We start from the raw sequence: 23,561 nt of genomic DNA on the forward strand, positions 1-23,561 counted from the left end.
ACACTTTGGCTCCCACGGAAAGAAACGTAACTAGTCAACTAAATAATATGTGCACAATAATGGAACAAGGCGAGAATTTTCACAACCATGCGCGTAAACAAAGGATTGTGATGACTGTGCAATGCTTTGGCTGGCAATATAAGAAATTTAATTTACCAATGTTTTCCTTTTTAATTTATCAGTTTTTTCCACCAATAAAGCAGTTCTGAGAGTGGGTTAGTGTTCTGAACAAATTGAAAAAAATAAAACTTACGAGGTTAAGAGGAATCCATTTCTGCACTTCGTTGTGAATCTTAAGAAATGTATAGTTACATTTAACTTTTTACTTGAATGTCTCTTTAGCAGAAAAAAAAACACTTTTCGTTGTGAACTCAAAGATGTCGAAATGTCATACTGAAATTAAACTCCATAAGACAAATTTTGCAGTTAGGCCACTGTATGTGACTGTTAATTCCAAATTAAAAGATAAACAGTTTTTGTAATAGTAAGGTTACAAAAGTGTTTACGTTTGATAAAATTTTAGTGTAAGGAATAGTGAAGGAATATCAATAACTGAAGTGCCCCTTTTGCATCTATCGATATCACAAACTTAGGCATTAATTTTGTTACTGACTAAATCCTCAAGATTATATAAAGGGAACTCTCCCATTATAGAAAACTTAGTACGGTTTTGGCTTTTGATTTGTCTGAGTCAATACTCCTCTCGCTATCTTTTAACTATTTCACTTTTAATGTTTGTATATATCATTGAAAAGATGGTTTGGCCACGGGAAGCAGTAATTCAAATATTATTGCAGACACTTTTAATATTCCTCTATGTTCAACAGATTCTTTAAACTGCAGCTTACCGGAGACACCATCAACGAAGAGATCGACATTATAGCTGAGACAGGATTAGCTTGCGGTTACACTGAAAAATCCATCAGTGCAATGGGTATCAAAAATTTTCAAAAGACAGCGGCAACAAGCACTACCCATTGGTGAAACGACTAAATACTTTTCGTTGTCTCATTGTGGTCACTGCTGTGATAGAATATGTTACGGTCATTGAGAAGGCTAACGTAAAAATAGGTTTCCGCCCTTGTAAGACACTTGATTTCCACTTATATCACTGCCTTCATGACAAACCAAATATTTTTTTTAAAAAAACTGAGGTATGTAAAATTCATTGTGTCTGACGCAACAGTGTCTACATGGGGCAAACGGGAACGTACAAGATACGTTGTTGTTGTTGTGGTCGTCAGTCCAGAGACTGGCTTGATGCAGCTCTCCATGCTACTCTATCCTGTGCAAGCTTCTTCATCTCCCAGTTCCTACTGCAACTTACATCCTTCTGAATCTGTTTAGTGCATTCATTGGTCTTCCTCTCTGATTTTTACCCTCCACGCTGCTCTTCAACACCAAATTGGTGATCCCTTGATGCCTCAGAATATGCCCTACCAACCGATCCCTTCTTCTAGTCAAGTTGTGCATAAGTTTCTCTTCTTTCTAATTCTATTCAATACCTCCTCATTAGTTATGTGATATACCCATCTAATCTTCAGCATTCTTCTGTAGCACCAAATTCCGAAAGCTTCTATTCTCTTCTTGCCTAAACTATTTATCGTCCACGTTTCACTTCCATACATGACTACACTCCATACAAATACTTTCAGAAACGACTGCCTGACTCTTAAATCTATACTCGATGTTAACAAATTTCTCTTCTTCAGAAACGCTTTCCTTGCCATTGCCAGTCTGTATTTTATATCCTCTCTATTTCGACCATCATCAGTTATTTTGCTCCCCAAATATCAAATCTCATTTACCCCTTTAAGCGTCTCATTGCCCAATCTAATTCCCGCACATCACCCGATTTAATTCGACTACATTCCATTATCCTCTTTTGCTTTTGTTGATGTTCATCTTATATACTCCTTTCAAGACACTGTCCATTCCGTTCAGCTGCTATTCCAGGTCCTTTGCTGTCTCTGACAGAATTACAATGTCATCGGTGAACCTCAAAGTTTTTATTTCTTCTCCATGGATTTTAATTCCCACTCCGAATTTTCCTTTTGTTTCCTTTACTGCTTGCTCTGTATACAGATTGAATAACATCGGGGAGAGGCTACAACCCTGTCTCACTCCCTTTTCAACGACTGCTTCCTTTTCATGTCCCTCGAGTCTTATACCTGCCATCTGATTTCTGTACAAATTGTAAATAGCCTTCCGAACCCTGTATTTTACCCCTGCCACCTTCAGAATTTGAAAGAGAGTATTCCAGTCAACATTGTCAAAAGCTTTCTCCAAGTCTACAAATGCTAGAAACGTAGGCTTACCTTTCCTTAATCTATTTTCTAAGATAGGTCATAGGGTCAGTATTGTCTCACGTGTTCCAATATTTCTATGGAATCCAAACTGATCTTCCCCGAGGTCGGCTTCTATCAGTTTTTCCAGTCATCTGTAAAGAATTCGTGTTAGTATTTTGCAGCCGTGGCTTATTAAACTGATAGTTCGGTAATTTTCGAATCTGTCAACACCTGCTTGCTTTGGGATTGGAATTATTATATTCTTCTTGAAGTCTGAGGGTATTTTGCCTGTCTCATACATCTTGCTCACTAGATGGTAGAGTTTTGTTAGGCCTGGCTCTCCAACGGCTGTCTGTAGTTGTAATAGAATTTTGTCTACTCCCTGGGCCTTGTTCCGACTTAGGCCTTTCAGTGCTCTATCAAATTCTTCACGCAGTATCACATCTCCCATTTCATCTTCACTTACGCCCTCTTCCATTTCCATAATATTGTCCTCAAGAACATTGCCCTTATATAAACCCTCTATATACTCCTTCCACCTTTCTGCTTTCCCTTCTTTGCGTAGAACTGCATTTCCATCTGAGCTCTTGATATTCATGAAAGTGGATCTCTTTTCTCCAAAGGTCTCTTTAATTTTCCTGTTGACAATATCTATCTTACCCCTAGTGATATGCGCCTGTACATCCTTACATTTGTCCTCTTGACATCCCTGCTGAGCATTTTCTCGCTTCCTGTCGACTTCATTTTTGAGACGTTTGTATGCAGTTTTGTGTAATGAATAAAGATGATGGTCTTCCTTTTGTATCGTGGTCCCAGTTCATGTTTTGTTTGTTTACCATACCTCTGTACGTCATCCATTCATTTTAGCTGTAATCTTTTCGTATTTTTTCCATTCTTCATTTATACAGTATCTTGTTTATAACATCTCTTAACGACCATCGATTTGCTTGTTTTGACTTTCGAAGAAGTTTGTTATTCATATATATGACATTTTAACATTATTTTGTGCTTTATTAGCACAGGTGTTTCTTCGTGCCTCGATTAGTCACTCGTAGCGCCACTTCACTCATGCACTCACGCTATCGGGATATCATTCCTGTTAACTTGTTAGACTGTAATGCACTTCACGTTCCGTTGTACTCTGGAGCGAAGAATTCCTCCTCTCTTTTTATTTATTTAATCGTATGGCTTTGGCCCCCCGTCGGGCAGACCGTTCGCCGTGTGCCGGTCTTTCAACTTGACGCCTCTTCGTGAGCTGCAGTCGAGGAGGATGATAGAATGATGATGGAGAAAGCACAACACCCAGTCCCTGGGCGGAGAAAATTGCACGACCCAGCCGGTAATCGAACCCGGGCCCAGAGGATTGACAATCCGTCACGCTGACCATTCAGGTACCGGGGCGGACACCCTTTCTTTTTAAGTATGTTAATAAGTTTGCCCTGTAAGTTTGAAAAATAATAGAATTAATAAATTTTTTGTTTACCGTGATTCAGAACATCTTTATTACTCTGTTGCGTATGACTTTTGTAATCTTTTGACAGATGTTCTGATGATGAGCTCATTCCGAAGCGCATCTACAAACATTGATTACTGCAGATCAAGTGAAAAAAGAATTCTAGCCAGCTAATCAGTTTTAAAAACTTTTGTTAGGCAATTGTCCGAAAAACCCTTTAACCCCACAAAAACCCCAATTGAGCGACCGTGTGTGTGTGTTTTTTTAATGTCCTTGTTTTTCTCAAGCCTGCTGTATAGTGAGGGACTACATTCTACAGCTTATAGGCACGTCGTTCAATGAATAGCAGTTTGTTTGTTCCACAAGGAAGGAAATAAGGACGATTGGGGTTTATCGTCATGTGTATGACAAGGTCATTAGAAACGAAGCATAAGCTGAGATTACGAGAGGGGCTTGTCATTTACAGAGAAACCATCCAGACGTTTGGCTTCAAGAAATTAAGAGAAACAACGAGAAATCTAAGTCTCGAATCGCGGATGGATATTTGAAGTGCTGTCCTCCCGAATGGAGTGCAGTGCGTTACCATGGTACCACCCCAATCAGTCGCCGTTAGATCATCGCAGTTTTTGCAAATGAGTCTCTTCTCTTAGCAAAGTTTAAAGAATCCTCTCACCATATGAAGCAGATGAAACACCGACTGTGGCCTCGTCGGCGTTGACTGCGTCATAAAATGCCATGGCCAGACCTTTGACGGTACCTCTATAACATCAGAATAGTTCATTTCAGGGTAGTGCGTGACACGTGAAAGGTAATTGCACAAAAACAGAACAGATATCTGGCCTTATATCTACGAGGAAATCCTGTGAAATTCACAAGACAGTTGTCTGCGCTTCATGGAGCCGTGTTAGGAAACGCCGTTGCTCGAAAGCTGTTTATCGTAGCTCACAGTGCAAGAGGCCGACACGGACTTCAACTTAACTGGTAGGGTTAATGCCTGATCCCGTCTGGACTATCGGAAATCAGAACGCCTCTAAGTGTTCAGATATGTAATGTTAAAATTTTGCAATGGACAACGCAAGGAAGCTCGTGAAATGAACCCAGGGTGCCGTCTTGCATAAGTGATTTAAATGATAGGGAGGCAGGCATAATCGTACTACGGAACAGACGCAAGAAGTACAGATTTATCCAATTTAATATATCTATTGAGCACACATACGGGAAAAGAAATCTACAAGATATTTACGTACGACAGAGGAACACAACAGTTAATAAACAAGAGAAAGAATCACTTGTTAAACACCTGTGTGTGACCCAATGGGAAACTGGTAAGACAAACTAATCAGCTTGCCGGTAGCGCAAAAGCAGTTGCATCGATTTTGTTTCATGGACGGGATGTTATTGAGACTTGAAAGAAATTAACGGCACGCTCTTGGCACTGCATGAGCAGTTTTGGAGAAACGAGAAGCCATGAACCACTAAGATGACAGTCACTCGTGGATCGGAAAAGGGAAATAATGGAATGGTTGGTGTAATACTGAAAAAATCACACGTCTCCAGCAAAAATCCCTTCAGGATTGCGAACGCCAACTCGAACCTATGTCATATTCAGTGAATGAGCGTTTATAATACCAAATGTAAACACCAGAGTCTGATAGCAGCGTCTATCCCGTCTAAATGTCATCTGCATATATCAAGATATGATGTCAGTGACGAAGTGTCCGCCCCCTTGGACTCTGGTACTAGAGCCAGAGCATAAGCGCCCGTTGATACCTGACACGAGGCTGCCAAAAAAATCCGCTTTCTACCCATGAATAAGCAACACACCTAAAACTTTCCTCAGCCAATCTAAATGTGGTCAGCCGATGAAACGAATAGAGATCGACTCTTTGAAATACTCTCCTAAGAAAATTTTGAAAATAGCGACGTACATATTCAGAAACTTTGATACTCCATCGCCCAGTTGCATCAGCAAAACAAGATAATTGTGTCCCTTGGCGTGTCAGGCTGTTTCACGGTGCTACTTTTATGTCTCCTCTTAGTATTGACAAGTGGTTTTGCGCTCCTCACTTCAAACTATTCGAAGAATGATAGAGCCAACGCCTCTACAACGAAACCGAGAAACCTATGAGATGATGCCATACTGTTGTGAGGAACCTATGGGCAAACAATTCTGAAATTGGTAATCGACGATTTTTCTATTACAAAAGAAGAAACTGTGTCTTGGATTGGTACACTGCATCATGTCGCCCCATAAAAAGCCACTCGGAGCGTATAAGTGGTGCCTGTCTTTTTAAGCGTACACCCCCGCAGACTTCCTAAAAGCAAACTAAACGAATCGGTTTTTGAAGCGGGACACAAAAGAAGGAATCCGACCACATGACTCACAGCCATGTTACGGATCCCACAGATACACGCGTTTATCATGTTATTCAAGGGTCTCCCCCCATGCCGGAGACACAGATTTATCTACCAAGCGCAAGTTCATCTACGGTCGTAATGATTAAAAATTGCTCATGCTTTGCCTCTATCGCAAGATGCACCTAAATTTCAAGCAGAAGATGTTATATCTTCGGATACTAGGTAGCTTAACGTCCCGTCGACACTGAAGTAATTAGAAATGGGGTGGCACGAGCTACTACTCCTATGCAATTATATCTTTTATTTCTTGGATTCCGTATTCATTCTTTTTATCAGAGTGGCGTAAATTAGTTTCACTTGAAACGAGTCAGCCAGACCACGCCCTTCAACAGTAATTTGTATTACTGACGTCCACCAGTTGGTGTCTCGTTCTTGTCAGTGTGTAAATGCCCCCTTACTGATCGGTTAATGCGATGATATGACCATGACCTCTTATGCCTCACAAATTTGGTTTTGGACGAGATTATCGTCTCCGAAAAAATTTGACCTGTTAGTGGAGACAAGTGCACAACAAATCGTTCTAAAGTACAACCCACTATACTCCATCACTTTCTACTTATGTGGGTTTTGTTCAGAATTTAAAACGGTGCCATCACTCACATAAGATACGAAACTAAAATGGTTACCACATGATTGAGTCAACAACAAACTAAGTGAAATAATATATGAATTAATTTGTACGGGCGCCAGCCCTGTTGGTCACTGTCTTGCTACTATCTGATCAATAGTGAGGTCAGGAATTTATATGTAAACATTTATCTGTGTCTGTGGCAACAGAAGGTTGACATACATTTCTGGCAACACAGTACGTTGCGAAATAATAACGAATAATAGAAAGCAATTGTCTGGTATCGTTAGTATTCAGAGATCTTAATTCGGAAAAGGGTATTTAAACTCATTATTGAAAAGTAAATGATTGCTTGGATGGAGCTGCATTGTTGTGAGAATAATTTACGATAACCTCAGATTAAAGTTCACTTACGTGGACTAGATTTAAGGACATGGCAATCGAAGTACCTTCAATGGATTGCTAAAATTTACTGAATCAACTGTTGGCTTTAAACAGATTGACAACGTTGAAATACGAACCATAACAGTACACAGTTGTGTTCTTACAACAGACATGGACATGAAATATATGACTTTCATTTATTCTTTACTTTGATTTGCAGTTGCCATAATTACTTTAATTTTAAGTTGCTCTCCTTTACTTTCTCTTCACGCAATCTGCAAGAACCGTTTTGCCTGTAAACATTATTGAACAAAGATGATAACTTATCGAGGTTTCATTATTAATTACTTTCAATTATCATTTTAATAAACAAACAAAACTAGCAACGACTCTTAATAATTATACATTTTTGATTGTTTAAAGAACAACACTCGGGAATTCCAGAAATTGTAGGGAATGGGACTACAACAGGCGATCCTAGGTAAGGTAACGGCCACCTAACAGAAACATATGTTCTGGGATGGAAGAAGCCGTCAGACAGACATCCGGCTGTGACTTAGAAAACGTTGTTGAGTACTAATCTCTGAATGGTTAAGTTAGAACATATTTTTGTAGTTTGTTCATAGCGCATAGTAAACGGTGGCTAGAATAGTTGCAATGTGTTCGTAATGGCTGACAGTAGCTCTGGGCTTGAAACGACCCCCTTTGTGGCGCCAAGAGACCAGAGGACAGTTGTGCACAGAAATTAGTGTTTGTGTCCTCGACCACTGAAAGAAAATTCAGTGTGGTACTTCTTTCATAATAGTGATTGGTTGTCTAAGTCAGTCTACATGCTTGTAACCAGGACGTCAAATAAAGGTCCGGTTGCTGAGACGCTCTAGCTCATTTAGTTTACAGTCCATAGGGATGACGATGTACAGCATTAACACAGCCTGTTCTTTTTTTTCTTGTTGATGAGCTATGTTGTAACATTGTAAACAAAAGCATACAAATACGACGTCACTTTAGAAGACCGCGTACAAGAAACATGTTTTGTGCCTATACTGGCTCTTTCATTTTTTAAATTGTCAAATACGCTACTTGCCATTAAAATTGCTACACCCACTAGAAATGCAAATGATAAACGCGTATTCATTGGACAAAAATATTATACTAGAATTGACATGTGATTACATTTTCGCGCAATTTGGGTGCATAGATTCTGAGAAATCAGTACCCAGAAAAACAACCTCTGGCCGTAATAACGGCCCTGATACGCCTGGGCATTGAGTCGAACAGAGCTTCGATGGCTTGTACAGGTACAGCTGCCCATGAAGATTGAACACAATACAACAGTTCATCAAGAGCAGTGACTGGCGTATTGTGACGAGCCAGTTGCTCGGCCACCATTGACCAAACGTTTTCAATTGGTGGGGTATGTGCTGTGCAGCAGTCGAACATTTTCTGTATCCAGAAAGGCCCGTACAGTGCCTGCAACATGCGGTCGTGCATTATCCTGCTGAAATGTAGGGTTTCGCAGGGATCGAATGAAGGGTAGAGCCACGGGTCGTAACACATCTGAAATGTAACGTCCACTGTTCAAAGTGCAGTCAATGCGAACAAGAGGTGACCGGGACGTGTAACCAATGGCACCCCATACCACTACGCCGGGTGATACGCCAGTATGGCGATGACCAATACACGCTTTTAATGCGCGTCCGCCGCGATGTCGCTAAACACGGATGCGGTCATCATGATGCTGCAAACAGAACATGGATTCATTCGAAAAAATGAGGTTTTGCCATTGGTGCACCCAGGTTCGTCGTTGAGTACACCATTGCAGGCGCTCCTGTCTGTGATGAAGCGTCAAGGGTAACCGCAGCCATGGTCTCCGAGCTGATAATCCATGCTGCTGCAAAGTCATCGAACAGTTCGTGCCGATGGTTTTTGTCTTGCAAATGTCCCCATCTGTTGACTCAGGGATCAAGACGTGGCTGCAAGATCCGTTACAGCCATGCGGATAAGATGCCTGTCATCTCGACTGCTAGTGATACGAGGCCGTTGGGATCCAGCACGGCGTTCGGTATTACCCTGCTGAACCCACTGATTCCATATTCTGCTAACAGCCATTGGATCTCGACCAACGCGAGCAGCAATGTCGCGATACGATAAACCGCAATCGCGATAGGCTACAATCCAATCTTTATCAAAGCCGGAAACGTGATGGTACGCATTTCTCCTCCTTGCACGAGGCATCACAACAACGTTTCACCAGGCAACGCCGGTCAACTGCTGTTTGTGTATGAGGAATCCGTTGGAAACTTTCCTGATGTCAGCACGTTGTAGGTGTCGCCACCGGCGCCAACCTTGTGTGAATGCTCTTAAAAGCTAATCATTTGCATATCACAGCATCTTCTTCCTGTCGGTTAAATTTAGCGTCTGTAGCACGTCATCTTCGTGGTGTAGCAATTTTAATAGCCAGTAGTGTAAATTAAGCAAGGGATCATCGGTGGCGGTGTCTGTAATCTGCACATTACTCGTATATTCGGAGTGCCTTGGTTTTTGAGCATTAATTATTAAATTTTCATCCATCATGATTTTTTTAATTTTTTATTTAATTTTTTTCCCTACAAAATGACCATTGAAGAGTACATTGAAATTATGGCTTGCTTGCACATGTAAAGTTTACAGTACTCGCTGCCTCCAATTTTGTATCTTTCTCATTCTATGTACGTATTCTCACCTTATACAAATGTTTGAAGTTACTATCCACAGAATTTTTTCTGTTTCCTTTTGTGAGAAGAATGTTGTATCTCTTCTGTTTTCACACATAAGTACATCTTCTGTTTTAGACCAATTGTTATTTCGCTAGACCGTTGTTTTATTATAGACTATCACCTCGTCCTGCTTGTCACTTAATGTGAAGTTCCTTTCTTGTTTTTGTCCTGTGACACTGGCAAACGTAGTACTCCGAATAGCCATGACACTTCGGATACCTATCCTATGGCAGTTCAAATCCGAAATAAAACTTGTATACAAGTTTCTTATAACATTTCACTGTACATAGTGTTTAATACGACGTACAGTTAAGTTTTATTTCCATATATATACGACGAAACTGGTCATAACTGTGGGTTCTTTTATTGCTCTGGGAGAAGGCTCATCAAACTAAAACACTTCAAATATTAGTTCACTTTATTACATAAACAATTAAAAGATTTATTTTACTTTGACCCAGTTCTTTGCCACAGGAGTATTGGACAATTTACAACTGTCTTCGACTATGTAAGCTTCAGGTGATAACTAAGTAAAAAACTGTTCTCTTGAGATACAATATTCGACATTTATAAAGGTACAAGTTAATGTGAAACTGAAATTGTCGCTATCCTACACTACGATGTCGACTGCAGTAGCTGAGGTCACGAACTGGGCATGCTCTTTCATGTTCGGTAATATACTGACCTCCGGTGCGAGGGTACTGCTGTGCTGGGGAAGAGGTGTGGTCTGAATATTATATTTGCTTATCTTTGTAACCCAGACTGTGTTCTTCGTTAGGATCTACGCTATAACAAGTCACTTTCATGTAAAATGTAATGTTCGTGTACTGTTTATAACCAGTTCAGTCTAGATTATGACTGACGTACGGATACAGTCTAGCAACAGGGTGCCGTGCTCGCATTTAAAGGAAGCGTTACCTTCCGTAGGTTTGTGCCTGCGGTAGGTTCTGCCGGTCGCGGCAACTCGTGCAGAGATGGCCGCCAGCAGATCTCCGTCACGGCCGCGCCGAACTGTGTCCCCCGCGACGGTACCAGAGAGGAAGCCACCGCTTCCCCCGCAACCCAGCGGTTGGCAAATACTGTGGAAGAGATGCACTGCATCTTGCAGCACTACCTGTGTGCTAGAACGCTTCAAGAAGGTCAGTGCCGCCGCTGCAATGAAAAATATGTACTGTAGTTTATGACTATTATCTGTGAGTATTGAGCTGTTTGGAGACCTTCGCTGTCTTACCTTAGTTGGATGGAACGTTCACACAACGTTGTTTTATCCTTCTCGTTTCATCGGCGATTCGTTAATTGGGGCACATGTCGTCTCAGATTCGCACAGCGATTTTAGAAAGTGCACTAACCTCCTGGACAGTTTTAGCTGCGATTAAGGTGGAAATGAACACCCAGGACCTGTGATTAGGCGCATGTGTCAGACTATCCAGATTCCGCAAACTGGATGCCACTACGAAACCTAGCGCTGTCGACACTATCTTTTAATTAGCTTCTCGAGACACTTGGTGGGGAACTTTAGCTAAAATGAAAATTTTTGTAGTGAGTTTTAACATTCTGCGCACTTCACAACAGCTTTTTACGGTGCGACTATCCTTCCTTGTGATCAGTAGCATCAACTTCCTATTGTAATGACATAGTATTCTATGTGGGTTAGCTGTTACTTAACAGCACGTGGGCTGCGGGGTACGTTATTGCATACGTGCTACAGACTAAGGTGCATACCACCTTTTTCAGTGATGATGATGATGATGATGATGATGAAGATAATGAGGATCATGATGGTGATGATGACACGATTGTTAGTACTCTCGAAATAAAGGTCTGTAGCACCGTGTAACCTCCCCCCACTTTCGCACCGAACTATATTATTCGCATACGCTGTAGGTGAAATTATATTTTAACTATTTTAGCATAATACATATCTTTCCTCCTTGTCATGAGACTCATTATTGTCCACTTCCGTTATTGTGAAAACTACTAAATGATAACATCTCCTTTCTTAAATGCTGGAATTTATTAATTGAATCACTCAATTTATAAACATTTATAAACATCAAACACTGTGTGCCATTCTGCCACTCATCTCCGGCCTCGCCACCGAGCAACCTCTCTCTCTAGCCTCTCACATTCGACTTCCACCCACGGACTCCAACACTCGACTACTGCTTACCCACTCGCACATTGTTGACTGCACTGCAGTCTTTGCTTAAACCATGTATGATCTCTGCATAGTGCATAATCGGTACTACGTAAGGTTACTGTACCCTTACAACCGATACTAAAATGAGACGAGCGTCATCACATCAGTAAATGTTTTCACGTACACAGACATTGCACAAGCGCGAGGGCACACAGACACACACACACACACACACACACTACACAGACACACACATGCAACAAAAAATGACTCCCAGCAGTAGGGCCTTATGCTCGAAAAAAAGACAAATCTTTATGCAGAATACATTTAAATGTATATGTCGTGTTTGTTATTTCGGTCATGGGACATGTACGAAAGAAGAGACACTATTTCCGTCCAGGAGCCATTATGAATTAAGACACAAAGGAATTGCAGACACTGGGTGCGAGCGGGCACTAATTGAAAGCAGCATGTGAGGATAATAGGCAAGGGGCAGTACATTACGGTGCACTGAACAACAGTAGACTGGTATTTACATCGTTTGTCAACAAACTATTTAGCTATCGTAAATCGTATACTTTAGATCCACGCACATATGGCACAAGGAAGCATCAGTGTTCATTTTCCGAACGGTAGATACTGAAGAGTGAAAACGTGGATGCAAAGCGGGTACTCTGCACTGCCGGACGGCGTTCACTCTGCGGACCAGGTATGGCCATGCGGGAAAACATCAGGTCGTAAAATTTGTGAAGTGTTTGTGGGAAGGCTGCTCGACGCAGAGAAATAGCAACCAACCGTAGAAGCAACGAAATCTCTGGTATGTGTACATGTCTTAGTCAATCGCAATTTTCTACGTGCTTAACGCCGTGGTACCAGGTCAACCGATCCAGGTGCCACGCCGGAATCTCCACGTCATTCCGATGTGTGACGTAATATACAGACAGTAAGCTTTGCGCGGTATTGCACAGTCCTGTGTGGCTTCAGGTACCTGTTATCTAACATAAATGTACACTACTGGCCATTAAAATTGCTACACCACGAAGATGACGTGCTACAGACGCGAAATTTAATCGACAGGAAGAAGATGCTGTGATATGCAAATGATTAGCTTTTCAGAGCATTCACACAAGGTTGGCACCGGTGGCGACACATAGAACGTGCTGGCATGAGGAAAGTTTCCAACCGATTTCTCATACACAAACAGCAGTTGACCGGCGTTGCCTGGTGTACCGTTGTTCTGATACCTCGTGTAAGGAGACGAAATGCGTAGCATCATGTTTCCGACTTCGATAAAGGTCGGATTGTAGCCTATCGCGATTGCGGTTTATCGTATCGCGACATTGCAGCTCGCTTTGGTCGAGATCCAATGACTGTTAGCAGAATATGTAATCGGTGGGTTCAGGAGGGTAATACGGAACGCCGTGCTCGATCCCAACGGCCTCGTATCACCAGCAGTCGAGATGACAGGCATCTTACCCGCATGGCTGTAACGGATCGTGCACCCACATCTCGATCCCTGAGTCAACAGATGAGGAAAATTCCAAGAAAACAACCATCTGCAGGAACAGTTCGACGACGTTTGCACCAGCATGGCTGTGAGCTCGGAGACCATGACTGCGGTTACCCTTGACGCTGCATCACAGACAGGAGCGCCTGCAATGGTGTACGCAACGACTAACCTGGGCGCACGAATGGCAAAACGTCATTTTTTCGGATGAATGCAGGTTCAGTTAGCATCATCATGATGGTCGCATTCGTGTTTGGCGACATCGCGGTGAACGCACATTGGAAGCGTGTATTCGTCATCGCCATACTGGCGTATCACACGGGGTGATGGTATGGGGTTCCATTGGTTACACGTCTGTCAGCTCTTGTTCGCATTGACATCACTTTGAACAGTGGACGTTATATTTCCGATGTGTTACGACCCGTGGCTCTACCCTTCATTCGATCCCTGCAAAACCCTACATTTCAGCAGGATAATGGACGACCACATGTTACAGGTCCTGTACGGGCCTTTCTGGATACAGAAAATGTTCGACTGCTGCCCTGGCCAGCACATTCTCCAGATCTCTCAGCAGTTGAAAACGTCTGGTCAATGGTGGCCGAGCAATTGGCTCCTCACAATACGCCAGTCACTACTCTTGATGAACTGTCGTATCGTGTTGAAGCTGCATGGGCAGCTGTACCTATACACGTCATCCAAGTTCTGTTTGACTCAATGCCCATGTGTATGAAGGCCATTACTACGGCCAGAGGTGGTTGTTCTGGGTACTGATTTCTCAGGATCTATGCACCCAAATTGCGTGAAAATGTAATCACGTGTCAGTTCTAGTATAATATATGTGTCCAATGAATACCCGTTTATCATCTGCATTTCTTCTTGGTGTAGCGATTTTAATGGCCAGTAGTGTTGCAAAGTGACGACTCCATTTGATTCGACCCATTTAGTAGTTTTGCAAGAGGTTCTGTTAGTATTATACGTGGGTGACGAGTCCTCCCGGGCGACTGGGGCTGTGCGGGAGGCGTCGTGTGAGTGAGGCTGTGGGCCCGCAGCTGGTGCCGGCGGCGGAGTGGGTGCCGCGCTACCGCTGGCGGCAGCAGCTGGCGGGCGACCTGTCCGCGGGGCTGGTCGTGGCCGTGATGCACGTGCCGCAGGGCCTGGGCTACGCGCTGCTGGCCGGCGCCGCCCCCGTCGGCGGGCTCTACGTCGCGCTGCTGCCCGTCTTCGTCTACGCCCTGTTCGGCACCTCGCGCCACATCTCCATGGGCACCTTCGCCGTCACCTGTCTCATGACTGGCCAGGTCTCTCTACACTTATAACCACTAATGAGGAATATCTAGTGATACTGTGCTCGGGTTCGCAGTCGGACCTTGAAGCTATGTTCACAGTCCAGCTGGCAATCTTCTACATCTACATCCCTACTTCGCAAGCCACCTGACGGTGTGTGCCGGAGGGTACCTTGAGTATCCGAACGAATTCAAAAGTCATAGCAGTGTACATGGCTACAACACTAGGAAAAAAGGCTGATCTTCACTACTCAAGGTTAAATCTAACTTTGGGTAAGAAGGGGCTACATTATACTGCCACAAAAGTCTTTGGTCACTTACCTAATAGCATCAAAAGTCTGACAGATAGCCATATAGCCTTTAAAAGGAAATTAAAAGAATTTCTTAATGTCAACTCCTTCTATTCATTAGAATAGAAGGAGAACCTCCACAAAAAAGAAGAAAAAAATATTGAGTGTCATCTAATATTTTGTCTGATGTAATATATTGTATAGACAACTTTTATTAACCTGACACGTTCCACATCATTACGAAGTGCCGTATTCATGATCTATGGAACAAGTACTAATCTAATCTAATCTAATCTAATCTAACCTCTATCGGTTCTCCCTTCTATTCCAGTCTCGTATTGTTCGTAGAAAGAAAGATTGTCGGTGTGCCTCTGTGTGGGCTGTAATCTCTCTGATTTTATCCTCATGGTCTCTTCGCGAGATATACTTAGGAGGGAGCAATATACTGCTTGACTCCTCGGTGAAGGTATGTCCTCGAAACTTCAACAAAAGCCCGTACAGAGCTACTGAGCGTCTCTCCTGCAGAGTCTTCCACTGGAGTTTATCTATCATCTCAGTAACGCTTTCGCGATTACTAAATGATCCTGCAACGAAGCGTGCTGGTCTCCGTTGGATCTTCTCTATCTCTTCTATCAAACCTATCTGGTACGGATCCCACACCGGTGAGCAGTATTCAAGCAGTGGGCGAACTAGTGTACTGTAACCTATTTCCTTTCTTTCCGGACTGTATTTCCTTCGGATTCTTCCAATGAATCTCAGTCTGGCATCTGCTTTACCGACGATTAATTTTATATGGTCGCTCCATTTTAAATCACTCCTAATGCCTACTCCCACATAATTTATGGAATTATCCGCTTCCAGTTGCTGACCTGCTTTATTCTAGATAAATGATAAAAGGATCTATCTTTCTATGTGTTCGCAGCACTTTACACTTGTATACATTGAGATTCAATTGCCATTCTTTGCACCATGGGTCAATTCGTTGCAGATCCTCCTGCATTTCAGTACAATTTTCCATTGTTACAACCTCTCGATATACCACAGCATCACCCGCAAAAAGCCTCAGTGAACTTCCGATGTTATCCACAAGGTCATTTATATATATTGTGAATAGCAGCGGTCCTACGACACTCCCCTGCGGCACACCTGAAATCGCTCTTACTTCGGAAGACTTCTCTCCATTGAGAATGACATGCTGCATTACGTGAGACGACGCTGTTGGTGAGTCTCGTCGAACTCGTGCTACGCTGGGGTCCTGATGCCAACACTATCTCATGAAAACTGTACACACACCTATGGGTGAACATAAATATAAAGTGCGACTACCCTTCGTCTTTCTCAAGGCTGCCGAGGACACTTTCAATGAGGCATACATTGTTAGTTACCTCGAACACCGCCACGAAGATAACAGCGGCAGTGCTACATTATTCCTCTCGACAACTCTCTCTCCAGTCGGCGAATCGTACACGTCATTCCACTGGCATACACTACATGGGCAGAAGTTTGCTGGGTTACTTTCAATGATGTCTCTTAATGACTGTGAAGGAATGACTGCCCACTCTCCCTCAAGAGCCGAAATCAAATAAACTAGTCATGATGGAGACTGGAGCTAGATCTACGTTCGAACTCACCCCAAAGGTGTTCCATTCGGTAACATTCAGTATTCTTGACACTCAAGTCTGTTTCGTGAATGACAATGTTCACAAACCATTGCCTCACAGATTCTGCTTTATGATTGAATACATTGTCACGCTGATACATATAATCGTCTCCGAACCCTCCCTCTGCTGTATGTAGTACACAACGCCGTAAAATGAGTTCGTATCCTTCTGTATTTATATCTACTCTGTACTTTTCTGTTGCACTTCACATGGTCGCAGGCAACGATCACCAGACAACCAGCGCGATTCGTCTCTCCGAATCATTCGTTTCCAGTGATTCATTGTCATGTGACATCGCTCTTTCAATGACCTCAAGTGTCGCTTCGCCCTCACAGCAAGAATGTGTGCCTTATACGGAGCTGCTCCACCATTGTACCCCATTATTTTTACCTCCACACTCGTGGGCAAACACCTATTCGGCGCACTATGAATGTAGTGGTGTGGACATGTTGCTAATGTGGGTCTCACGGGGAGCGAGCAAGGGATAAGTCCCTGCAGCTGTACTATCCTCTTTGCCCTCGGTGGCTCAGATGGATAGAGCGCCTGCCATGTAAGCGGGAGACCCCGGGTTCGAGTCCCGGTCGGGGCACAGATTTTCAACATGCCCCCAATGATGTATATCAACGTCTGTTTGCAGCTAGAGTGTCGAATTAATTATCATTTAATTCCAGAAAAGCTGCACGGTCATCAATGGTATCTGTTCTTTCGGGAACAGATACTACTTTCATATATCCCTACATGAAACCGGTGTGCTAGGTGGACTGCTGGTAGCAATTTGGAACTCACGAGTGAATCCTTCCACTGATTCCATGCGATTTATTACAGCCACCGTCTGCAATGCTCGACGGCCACTTTGCGGCAGTACAGAATGTCTGCCTGGTTTTCTCTTAGCTGTGACTGTTCCTTCGCGTTTCCTGTTCACACTAACATCACCAATAGCCGACTTTCGCGCCTTTAGAATAGCTGAAATGACCCAGATGCATCTGTTACTCGGGTGAGAACCAATGACTAGTCCACGTTCAAGGTCACTAAACTCTCCTGGCCTATTCGTTCTACTGCTACTTCTTCTCTACTGACAACACAATACTCACAATCTCCTGTTAAACTGCCTCATCTGCCTCTCGGGAAACCTAATGTACTCTCCTCATCACACAGTGGTGTCCGCATACTTTTGATCACTAGAGTATATAGGCCAGCAGACAGTACTCACAGTCTCCACCAAGTGCCAGGACCGATGCTTCCAGTGCAAAACGTACCAGCTGCTCCGCTGCCTTGATTAACCACCAAAATATTCCGCCGACTGAGAAAGTCGTCTCAAAAGGATCCATTAAATTAATCTGGCTGATAATCTTGCAAGTAGAGTCACGTGCTGTCCTCTTAGGAAGACATCAGGCCCTGCGCTGACATGCACTAAAGTATGACGTTCTCAGTCGGTAGTAGATTTTTAACGTTTAGTTTTGTTTCGCCACCGGCTACGCTGTTAGTGCCTTTGCAGTGGGTACAGCACACACAGCTCCTGGTGCATGAGGTGAGTAGTCTCTTCTGGCCTGTGTATGGATGCCATCTCCAGAGTAGTACCATTTTGACGGTACTCAGGACCAGCAGCGCCCCGTCTCCAGATAACGGCCAGCTGAACCGTCCAAATATTATGACTAATTAACTTGAATATCCTGTTGGAAACCCTAGAAGATCATAAACAGTAATGTTCACGTCAGTGTAGAACATGGGGTCTATAACGTACTAACCGTATTACTGTGCGCTTTTTATGTCAGGTGCTTCAGCTGTGATGCCAATCTCATATAAATGTAGAACCTATTAAGGTGTCATAACTCTGTGTGAATAATGCGTCAATCTGGTCTAAAGTAAATACACTCCTGGAAATTGAAATAAGAACACCGTGAATTCATTGTCCCAGGAAGGGGAAACTTTATTGACACATTCCTGGGGTCAGATACATCACATGATCACACTGACAGAACCACAGGCACATAGACACAGGCAACAGAGCATGCACAATGTCGGTACTAGTACAGTGTATATCCATCTTTCGCAGCAATGCAGGCTGCTATTCTCCCATGGAGACGATAGTAGAGATGCTGGATGTAGTCCTGTGGAACGGCTTGCCATGCCATTTCCACCTGGCGCCTCAGTTGGACCAGCGTTCGTGCTGGACGTGCAGACCGCGTGAGACGACGCTTCATCCAGTCCCAAACATGCTCAATGGGGGACAGATCCGGAGATCTTGCTAGCCAGGGTAGTTGACTTACACCTTCTAGAGCACGTTGGGTGGCACGGGATACATGCGGACGTGCATTATCCTGTTGGAACAGCAAGTTCCCTTTCCGGTCTAGGAATGGTAGATCGTTGGGTTCGATGACGGTTTGGATGTACCGTGCACTATTCAGTGTCCCGTCGACGATCACCAGTGGTGTACGGCCAGTGTAGGAGATCGCTCCCCACACCATGATGCCGGGTGTTGGCCCTGTGTGCCTCGGTCGTATGTAGTCCTGATTGTGGCGCTCACCTGCACGGCGCCAAACACGCATACGACCATCATTGGCACCAAGGCAGAAGCGACTCTCATCGCTGAAGACGACACGTCTCCATTCGTCCCTCCATTCACGCCTGTCGCCACACCACTGGAGGCGGGCTTCACGATGTTGGGGCGTGAGCGGAAGACGGCCTAACGGTGTGCGGGACCGTAGCCCAGCTTCATGGAGACGGTTGCGAATGGTCCTCGCCGATACCCCAGGAGCAACAGTGTCCCTAATTTGCTGGGAAGTGGCGGTGCGGTCCCCTACGGCACTGCGTAGGATCCTACGGTCTTGGCGTGCATCCGTGCGTCGCTGCGGTCCGGTCCCAGGTCGACGGGCACGTGCACCTTCCGCCGACCACTGGCGACAACATCGATGTACTGTGGAGACCTCACGCCCCACGTGTTGAGCAATTCGGCGGTACGTCCACCCGGCCTCCCGCATGCCCACTATACGCCCTCGCTCAAAGTCCGTCAACTGCACATACGTTTCACGTCCACGCTGTCGCGGCATGCTACCAGTGTTAAAGACTGCGATGGAGCTCCGTATGCCACGGCAAACTGGCTGACACTGACGGCGGCGGTGCACAAATGCTGCGCAGCTAGCGCCATTCGACGGCCAACACCGCGGTTCCTGGTGTGTCCGCTGTGCCGTACGTGTGATCATTGCTTGTACAGCCCTCTCGCAGTGTCCGGAGCAAGTATGGTGGGTCTGACACACCGGTGTCAATGTGTTCTTTTTTCCATTTCCAGGAGTGTATGTAGATCACTGTTATACTGAAAAACGCTGTACGAACTACCGAGACAATTTTTTAAGACAGTCTGAATGCAAACGATGGGGATTTTTGTATCATAATATATTAAGTACGTTTATGGTAAAAGGATAGCTAATTCGAGTGCAAATGAAAATAGTTAATAACATAAAGTATAAATAAAAAATTAGAATGTTAAATATTTATTTCGGGAAAAAGTACAGTTCGAAAGTGTGTTATTTGTTGATTGGTTAGTCATGAGAAGCGGGGACTAACGCGGGAGAATAATATTTTTCTATTAGCCTGAAAGAGAAGTGACCAATCAGAACGGAGAATTTTTCTCACGTCTTTGCTCTTGGAGATAGCGAATGCCTACAGCAGTCGAGGTAGCCTTTCAATGGTACGGTCGTGTGTAGCATGAGCTCTGAAGGAAGTTATAGTTTGCCGGTTTTAGTTGTGCTACACGCCTAAAAAGCGCTTTAAAGTGAAGGGAAATTTATTCCGGTGTGATTTTTAAAAAGTACGGATTTTTTAAGTAATTTTGTGTATGGCATATTGACAAGATCGGTGACCAAAAACTTGAGTGCATTAGACACCGGTAAACTTAACAGTATGGCGAGAATTTTCATTTAAGAACAATCCGTGCTTAGTAGCTGTTCAGATTTCGGGAAATACGTTACTATAAACTTTATAACATGAATGAAAGGGTTTGTGCCTGACTGCGTTAGGATTACCACGGGCTTGGCAGTGAACTTGTAATTCTTAACTTCAGAATATACTGAGGTTTTGCCAGTAATTCCACCTTTCATTCAAAATTAAATCCTTTTCCCGAATCTTAGAATATTTACGTTGTATGCAGCCTGGTGCGAGTTGCAGTACGGTAGGTTTCTGCTCGGCTTTCCTACCGGCGATCTGTTGCGAGGAGTTCACAGGTAGGTGCTGGTTTAATCCCAGAAAGGAACCGCGCCATCGCAATAGGTGTATTAATCTATGCGATGCTGGTGTCTATCCCAACTTTCCAAATGGTTCTATGATATATTATGCTGCTTGTATTGTAGATTTCAAAGAGAAGAATAAAATGGGGTGTTCTTTATTTAAATACAGTGAGAGAAACAGTCACAACACCAAGAAGGAGTTGTGCAACATAAATGATAGTTGGTAGGCATGTTTCTTCATGATGATGTGTGTCCAGACTTCGTGTCTATCGCATATGAGTGGCTCTATACAAATCAAGTCCGCTTTAAATACACTCTGTGACGATAGTGGGTGTTAGTTACCTTTGTGGTGGGTTTATGTCAGTCAAGAATACCTTTATAGCTACAAAGACGTCATTATTAACAGGTCACTGAGTTTTAACGAGGGCGTGTTACACAGCTACGACGGTTATGTGGAAACTAGGGATACAAGGGATGTAGCCTTAGTTCAAATGGCTCGGAGCACTATGGGACTCAACATCTTAGGTCATAAGTCCCCTAGAACTTAGAACTACTTAAACCTAACTAACCTAAGGACATCACACACACCCATGCCCGAGGCAGGATTCGAACCTGCGACCGTAGCAGTCCCGCGGTTCCGAACTGCAGCGCCACAACCGCACGGCCACCGCGGCCGCCATGTAGCCTTAGTATGGAATGCCCAAAGGTGAGTTGCTACCGTTGTCATCTAGCAGGAAGCCAGTGGAAGGAACGAGCATCCCCAACAATCATTAGCTTGTCGATTAGTGTTGTGGTGACTGTTAGAAATGAGAGTTGTCAATCCGGCTCCCACCAAGTGCAAAGTTGTTGTTGTTGTTGTGGTCTTCAGTCCTGAGACTGGTTTGATGCAGCTCTCCATGCTACTCTATCCTGTGCAAGCTTTTTCATCTCCCAGTACCTACTGCAACCTACATCCTTCTGAATCTGCTTAGTGTATTCATCTCTTGGTCTCCCTCTACGATTTTTACCCTCCACGCTGCCCTCCAATACTAAATTGGTGATCCCTTGATGCCTCAGAACATGTCCTACCAACCGATCCCTTCTTCTGGTCAAGTTGTGCCACAAACTTCTCTTCTCCCCAATCCTATTCAATACTTCCTCATTAGTTATGTGATCTACCCATCTAATCTTCAGCATTCTTCTGTAGCACCACATTTCGAAAGCTTCTATTCTCTTCTTGTCCAAACTATTTATCGTCCATGTTTCACTTCCATACCTGGCTACACTCCATACGAATACTTTCAGAAATGACTTTCTGACACTTAAATCAATACTGGATGTTAACAAATTTCTCTTCTTCAGAAACGCTTTCCTTGCCATTGCCAGCCTACATTTTATATCCTCTCTACTTCGACCATCATCAGTTATTTTGCTCCCCAAATAGCAAAACTCCTTTACTACTTTAAGTGCCTCATTTCCTAATCTAATTCCCTCAACATCACCCGACTTAATTAGACTACATTCCATTATCCTTGTTTTGCTTTTGTTGATGTTCATCTTTTATCCTCCTTTCAAGACACTGTCCATTCCATTCAACTGCTCTTCCAAGTCCTTTGCTGTCTCTGACAGAATTACAATGTCATCGGCGAACCTCAAAGTTTTTATTTCTTCTCCATGAATTTTAATACCTACCCCGTATTTTTCTTTTGTTTCCTTTACTGCTTGCTCAATATACAGATTGAACACCATCGGGGACAGGCTACAACCTTGTCTTACTCCCTTCCCAACCACTGCTTCCCTTTCATGTCCCTCGACTCTTATAACTGCCATCTGGTTTCTGTACAAATTGTAAATAGCCTTTCGCTCCCTGTATTTTACCCCTGCCACCGTTAGAATTTGAAAGAGAGTATTCCAGTCAACATTGTCAAAAGCTTTCTCTAAGTCTACAAATGCTAGAAACGTAGGTTTGCCTTTCCTTAATCTTTCTTCTAAGATAAGTCGTAAGGTCAGTATTGCCTCACGTGTTCCAACATTTCTACGGAATCCAAACTGATCTTCCCCGAGGTTGGCTTCTACTAGTTTTTCCATTCATCTGTAAAGAATTCGTGTTAGTATTTTGCAGCTGTGACTTATTAAGCTGATAGTTCTGTAATTTTCACATCTGTCAACACCTGATTTCTTTGGGATTGGAATTATTATATTCTTCTTGAAGTCTGAGGGTATTTCGCCTGTTTCATACATCTTGCTCACCAGATGGTAGAGTTTTGTCAGGACTGGCTCTCCCACGGCCGTCAGTAGTTCCAATGGAATATTGTCTACTCCGGGGGCCTTGTTTCGACTCAGGTCTTTCAGTACTCTGTCAAACTCTTCACGCAGTATCGTATCTCCCATTTCATCTTCATCTACATCCTCTTCCATTTCCATAATATTGTCCTCAAGTACATCGCCCTTGTATAGACCCTCTATATACTCCTTCCACCTTTCTGCTTTCCCTTCTTTGCTTAGATCGGGGCTTCCATCTGAGCTCTTGATATTCATACAAGTCGTTCTCTTATCTCCAAAGGTCTCTTTAATTTTCCTGTAGGCGGTGTCTATCTTACCCCTAGTGAGATAG

The 23,561-nt window shown here is 43.6% G+C and overlaps 1 protein-coding gene and 1 non-coding gene across 2 annotated transcripts in view; both read left to right on the forward strand.

Moving 5' to 3' along the window:
* Positions 1 to 10,841: 10,841 nt before the first annotated feature.
* Positions 10,842 to 23,561, forward strand: part of LOC124613800 (solute carrier family 26 member 6-like) — a 144,070-nt gene continuing 131,350 nt past the window's right edge. Inside the window, exons 1-2 of the mRNA XM_047142523.1 lie at positions 10,842 to 11,006; positions 14,564 to 14,812. Coding sequence (XP_046998479.1) covers positions 10,842 to 11,006; positions 14,564 to 14,812 — 414 coding nt within the window. The remainder of the gene's footprint in view (positions 11,007 to 14,563; positions 14,813 to 23,561) is intronic.
* On the forward strand, positions 17,263 to 17,337 carry Trnat-ugu. The gene has a single exon. It is a non-coding gene; the product is annotated as a tRNA-Thr (tRNA).

This window comes from Schistocerca americana, chromosome 4 (assembly GCF_021461395.2).
Source record: "Schistocerca americana isolate TAMUIC-IGC-003095 chromosome 4, iqSchAmer2.1, whole genome shotgun sequence".
Taxonomy (NCBI): Eukaryota; Metazoa; Arthropoda; class Insecta; order Orthoptera; family Acrididae; genus Schistocerca; species Schistocerca americana.